The sequence below is a fragment of the Dipodomys ordii genome, unplaced genomic scaffold (assembly GCF_000151885.1).
Source record: "Dipodomys ordii isolate 6190 unplaced genomic scaffold, Dord_2.0 Scaffold62, whole genome shotgun sequence".
Classification (NCBI taxonomy): Eukaryota; Metazoa; Chordata; class Mammalia; order Rodentia; family Heteromyidae; genus Dipodomys; species Dipodomys ordii.
The window spans coordinates 600,953-607,467 of record NW_012267278.1 but is presented as its reverse complement, the minus strand read 5'-3'; the positions used below and the strand labels follow the sequence as shown (position 1 = coordinate 607,467).

Sequence of the window (6,515 nt, the reverse complement as noted above, 5' to 3'; positions counted from 1 at the left end):
TAAACCACCAGAAAACCAGAAGTGGCACTATAGCTCAAGTGGTAGAGCGCTCGCCTTGAGCTGAAGAGCTGAGGGACAGCACCTAGGCCCAGAGTTCAGGCCCTACGACCGACAAAAAAAGAAAAGAAAATTGTAATTTTACTTCTGAGTTATTTGCAAGTCTTGCTTGCTTCTTTGGTTTTGTGGCATCATATTATGCTGGAACAAAATAACATACTAAAATTCACAGGGAGATTATCTCTGCAAGATCAATGTAACAATAGACATTTCTAGGCATGCAAATAAATTTAACAATAAAGCTTACTACAAACGGTTGTCTACACTTAACAAAATCCATACATAAGCAAAGTCAATTAGATTTTATTTCAACAAAGAATATAAAATAAATGCAATGTAATTTATCTTAGCTTTAACAGTCATTTCAAGAAGGATGTTAGGACAACTCAAAAGCAAAAACACTCTGAAGTGACAGCACGACCTGCAGCCCCCCAGAGCGGGACCTGCTGGGGTGCAGGCAGCTCCAAGCACACAAATTGCAGCGGAGTGTGGAAAGCTACAGTCATATCTCTAATCATACAAAGAGGGCTGCGTGCAGAAAATGACTGAAAAATAGACAAGAACAGGTACACTTCACAAAGAGGCATTATCAGAAATACAAACTAGGCAGTTTAGAAAGGATAGTCTATGTAACATATATAAAAGTACTTTCCATTGTTGTTAAAAAGGACTATTTCAGTCCAGATTTTGTGTAATACTTTTAGTGTCTACACAGACAAATTTAAAAAAAAATTAAATAGTATTAATTTACTAAATATTTAGGAGATAACAGTGCATTAAGTATTTTTTCATATAATACATACATATCACTTCCCTTGCAGTGATAGAAGAGTAAGTATGGCCTTAAGTACAACACATTTTTTAAAAACCCTAAAACAATGATCTTTGCTCTGATACTTGTGACTATTCTTGAATATATAGGGACCTAAACCACTATGTTTTGTATAAAATATGACTTGTACGTGACCCCTTCAAGCCTCTGTTCATCTAGTGGCCTTTTTACTGTCTCGATTTATTTCCTAGGAAGACATTACTATGGAGTTTAAGACTTGCAATTTTCATAGAATTATCCCTTCATTGTATAATTTCTGCTACATAAATGTACTTAAAAGCAAATCAAGCTGCAAGTCTTATATCCAAAACTTTTTCTTTCCGTCTACCTTCAGTGGAGAAAACAGCATCATTTTAGAGGCAATTGCTTCAATAGGAATGAGGCAGTGCACACATACATAAATGTCATTCCTTCCCATTCTTGAGAGTAAATTATTTTTGTAAGAGCAAAAAAGTAGTGCAGAAGGCCAAAATTCCACATACTAAAGTTTCAAAACCACAGAGATATAAAAATATACATGGCCTTGGTTTTTTGCATCTCACTGCCTGATCTACTTTATTACCAGGATTGCTTCAGCCGCATAGTATCAGCCTTGCTACCAAGCTACCTTAGGCTAGTCTATCCTGAAATTTAGATCCTTTTTCCCAAACACCCACCTCACCAGAAAGCTAATTCTTAAACTGATCTGTTATGTGAAGAGCAGAAAACCTTCAACTGATTCATTCCTACAATACTTCCTTGTTTTGGGTATTCCGGCAGGCTGTGGGAGGTCTTCATACACACTCAATAGACCTAACAGTAACAAGATTTCAAACAGAAATGCAGTGATTTGGGGATCACAAGGACAAATTTTACCATCTGAAAGCTTCACAGGTCTCCTTAAGAGGTCCCACGGTCTAGGGCCCTTGTGTGTGAGAAAGGCTTTGCTCCCTTTATAGACAAAGGAAATTACAAACCAAAATTACATCAAAGGGTGATGGGCACAACTGGGCATCACCAACCCTGAGGCAAGAAGAGGAGAAAGGGGCCAGAACCAGTGCAGTGATAAGAAACCCAGTCGTACACGTAATGGGGATTTCTGGCTATGTCCTAGAAAATACTGTATACCGGAAGCAACTGACAAAAATCCCCTTAAGTCTATGTCAGTTCTACCAGTGAAATATGTATGTACAAGAAAAGCAGGGTAGTCCTGTGAGTGTATAAGCACTATTAAGAACGGTATTTCAAAGTTGCTTATAAACTATTAAGGGGCATGGTATTTTGGGTTATGTCCACATTTGTGGATGTCTTTTTAAAAATTAAATCTAAGCTCCTTTGAGGGCAGGAACAGAGTTTCTGTTTTCATTGTAATTTACTACAACTACTTAGTAGAGCAAGTTCTGCCTATGAGGATCACTCAGTTACTGAAGGCTCCTGTGAACATTTCAAATATATATGAATGCCTTTGTGATATTTAATCACTGGCTTTCTCCTAAGGTGGACAGAGAGAAGCCCTTCCATAACACTGTCTATATAAAAGTTGAAAGAGTAACTATCCAAGTATATTTAGAAGTTAAAAAAACCTTCATATTATACAATGGTTTCACTTATAAGTCTATCACATGGCATAGATATCTCAGGACAGCTTACTGTCACTCAAACGATCACAAGCTCTTAAGGACAGCAAGTTTGCATTGCTCCATATGTTTCTCACCCACTGGAGAACTTGGCATGTGTTAAGTGTGCAGTAAGCAGATGATGAACAGCAGCTCTGGAAAGAGCTTTCTATAGGTAGCTACATTATGCAGAAGGCTGTCAACTTCTTGTTTAAAAAAATGGAAGGGATGAAATACTATGTAGACAAACAATCACAAATTCCTTCCAATGGAGCATGTCAATTGTTTCATCTCAGTCTTGATGAGTGTCACTGTACAGCCTTTATTACTATTTATAAGCATTATTCTGCTGAGATCAGTAAGGTCCTGGCTGGCTACAGTATCACATCAATAGTGCAAAATGTATACTGGCTTCTAAAAATCTTATTTTACTTGTACATGGACCCAGAGTATCATAACCAGGTAGATAAGTTCACAAAGAATAGCTTAAAAATGCATATAGTTTGCATATACAACAATCAGTTATTTCTTCTAGCTCAAGAAAACATTTAAACAAGGCTGGTGCTGCTAGTAGCATTCAGAAGAAAACAATTTTTTTTGCCCCTTATACTAAAATGGGAGCTCTATACATCTTTACATTTCTTTTTGAGTCTGGGGATTCAGGGGCTCTTTAAAATGGCTAAGAAAGAACTCAGTCTGTAATTCATAGATTACACAAATGCAAATATTCACCCTATTTTGTATAGTCTTACACTATAGTTTTCAGGCACAAGTATTAAGTTTTCTCCTAGGGGCAAAAGAAAGCATTCAGTGCAATGAAAAGATTCTTGGTAGAATTAAGATTCAGTAACAACAGCAAAATTATATATACATCATACATACTTTAAACATGAATAAAACCTAAATTTTCAACATGCTTTAAAAATAGTCACTCTTCCTATATCTATTGCCAATACAAATAGAAAACACTGTTCCTTTATTTTAAAAGCAGACGAATTTGCAGGCTTCTACTTGAGTACCCATGATTAAGTAATAAAGTTACTCATGCAGATCCACATGTGAAGAAACAGCTCCTTAAGAGAGCCTTTTCAAGGAGAAGTAACACATCCTTGATTAACATTACTCCTTAAATTTATTAGTGCAGTTAATATTCTCTTCAGCTTTCTGGTGTGGATCACCATAGGACTGTATTCCATCAAAGCTCTTGAAACCCTTTTTAAGGTAGACTTAGCTACATGAAGGTTAAAACTCTATTTTTAATTACTGAATACTACTCAGAAAACAATGATTCTAAGGAACTAAGTTCCATATGAATAATTATATAAAAATCACCACATACTTCAGTTATTTATAGCATAAAGCATAGTAACTGCAAAGATCTAGACTGTTTTTGGTGTAGGTTCTCTCTGTCCCACCAGTTGTCTTTTTACTAGAACTTCCCTGAAACTAGATAAATAAAAACATAATAGCAAAGTACTTTGGGACAGTAAGTTTCAGTTTAAGACTTCCATGAGCAATATTTGTAGTCTGAGAAAATTGTAGTGCTTTAAAAGGTCCATTTTTACCTGTGTTGCTATATCAGTTCACAAAGTATAAAACTATACACACCACTGGAATCCTGTTTCTAAAACATTAAAATCCTTATTAAAAGAGCTTTGAAAAAGTAAATCATAATGATTGCTACAGCATGAGAAAGGTGCACCTGGAAATCCTTCAAAAAATGCTGAGGGTTACAGAAGTGCTGGGATTAGACACTTTATCAGAGAAGTCACACGGAACTCATGCGGGGTAAGGGGTAGGGGAAACTTCACAAGAATCTTCCTTAAGTCAATAAAGAAGAGATAGGAGTTCTGCAAAACACTCAGTGTACAAAGTTTTTCTCCTGAGTGTGTGAGTTCTGAATGGCATCATAGTTTGCATTTGGGGGTTCTTTGCAATGCAAACCTCCTATTGCTGAAGTCTGTGCTCTGGCCTGGGCCAGGTAGAGGTGGCTGATCAGTACCGGTGGGCCTGGTGTGATGGGTGGTACTGTGCACTCTGTTGAGATGAAGAGGAGTAGCCTAGTGCACTCTGGGACTGAGAGGATCCCTGAACGCTGCTTTGGTAATTCAGGCGAGAAGTGGAGTGCTAGAAGGAAACAGGAAAAGGGTATTATTGACAGAAGAGTAAGGCACAAGTTGTCAATCAAAGTAGGGTGGAGATATAAACCATTTAGTCATGAGACCAGGTCTCAGCAGCAGCTAACAGTTAACTTAGCATGTTAATACATATTGCAGATCTGAAATTAACAGCCTAGCCCTACAGTAGCCACATATTCTGGCATGCATGAAGTTTGGCTCAATTTCTTTGGGAGATAAGCTATATTGGCAAAGACATGCCGTGTAGAAATTTATGCTATAAACTTATAAATCAGTCAGCATGAAGACCTACTGTTCTTCACACTGACTACTTTTGGGGTGCAGTCTAACTCCTTGCATAACAAATTTCTACACATGCATGTAAGATCCGCCCCTGGATGGTGAGCAGACTCCACCCTCCTCGCAGCAGTCTCTACCCAGTACCTGCATTACCTAGGCAACTGGCACACCTGGAAGAGGTCACATCTGCATCCGCTGAGGTGACATCTGAATTTGTTGTGGCCACATCTTTCTCCGCCCATACCCTAGAAAAGGCCTAGCCCAGGCCCAGAAGCTCTCTTTCCCAACTTTTTCCCAGCTATCTTTCTGCGCTCTTTCCCAGGCTTTTCCCAGCCGCATGGAGTGCCAACATGGCCTGGTGCCAGCCAGAATGATGAATAAAGCTACCCCTTACCTGAATACCACATGCGTGGTGCTGTTCTTACTCGGCTACCTCTTTTTAAAAACCTAACAATATACACAGAAATCTTGTCTCCATAACCTGCCTTCAGCAATAGTCCTATCAAATCAGAAACCCTTCATCCTTGATGTTTCCTCTTAGCAATTTTCCATCCACTGGTCTGCTCCTTGGCTAAAAATCTGTGTCATTCTTAAATTTGGGGAAGAATACAATCCCTCTCCTCTATTGCAACACCCTGTTACTGGGTTCTCTGTGCTTGTCATATCTATTGCCCCCTGAAATAAAGTCTGCTTTGCCTTAACGTGTGTGTCTCCTCTCTTCCTCCCTCTCCCTCTTCCCCTCCCCCTCCCCCCTCCCTCTCTCTGGCTTGAACTTAGGGTTTGGGCAACTGTCCCTAAACATTTTTTCTCAAAACTAACACTCTACCAATTGAGTCAGATCTATACTTTCAGCTTTTTTTGGCAGCTAATTGGAGATAAGAGTCTCACGGGCTTTCCTGTGCTGGATGGCTTTGTACTACAATCCTCAGGTCTCAGCCACCTAAATAGCCAGAATTACAGGCATGAGCCACTGGTAACCAACTTTTTATTTCTTTTTAACACAGGGTAACATAATCTGAGATAAAAAGATGAGATAGTAAGTGAACATATATTGCAAATATATTAGAGATAAAGCTAAAGCTTAAGGGAAAACTCAATTTCTAACAAACTTCCAATTATGTTCAGTCTAATTACAGCCAGAAGGAAGTATTATATTCTCTTCTTAAAGAGAAGTTTTTAAGGAAACAGTTATATGAAAACATTGCATTCTGAGACACTCAAAGAAGCAACTGTTTGTTATGTCTTCCTCATTAATGTGTCTCTTTGTTCCAGTTTCTTATCAGTGAGTTTATGGCTCCCTCATCAGAGCTTTTGTTTTCTATTCTTTCTGTCCTAAATGTTCCCATTCTGTGAATTCCCGGAGACTGGTCCTAAACCTTTTACTGAAAAAGAAATCTTTCACTTAAGTTTTCCTTTCTTGCTTGTTCTTGCCTTGGTTTATTACCACCTTGAAAAACAAACTTTTTGCAAGACTTTCTAAGATTATCACATGGTTTTTTGGGTTGTTTTTTTTTTTTTTTTGGTGCTGGTCCTGAGACTTGAATTCAGGGCCTGAGTTTCCCACCCCCACCCTGCAAGGCTAACACTTGAGCCACAGCTCCATTTCTGACTGGG

At 38.4% G+C, this 6,515-nt stretch overlaps 1 protein-coding gene across 1 annotated transcript in view; it reads right to left on the bottom strand.

Annotated features, from left to right (window-relative positions):
* Positions 1–4,479: 4,479 nt before the first annotated feature.
* The window catches only part of Cdk19 (cyclin-dependent kinase 19), a 116,399-nt gene continuing 114,363 nt past the window's right edge, over positions 4,480–6,515 (bottom strand). Inside the window, exon 11 of the mRNA XM_013022364.1 lies at positions 4,480–4,611. Within this exon, the coding sequence (XP_012877818.1) occupies positions 4,480–4,611 (132 nt within the window). The remainder of the gene's footprint in view (positions 4,612–6,515) is intronic.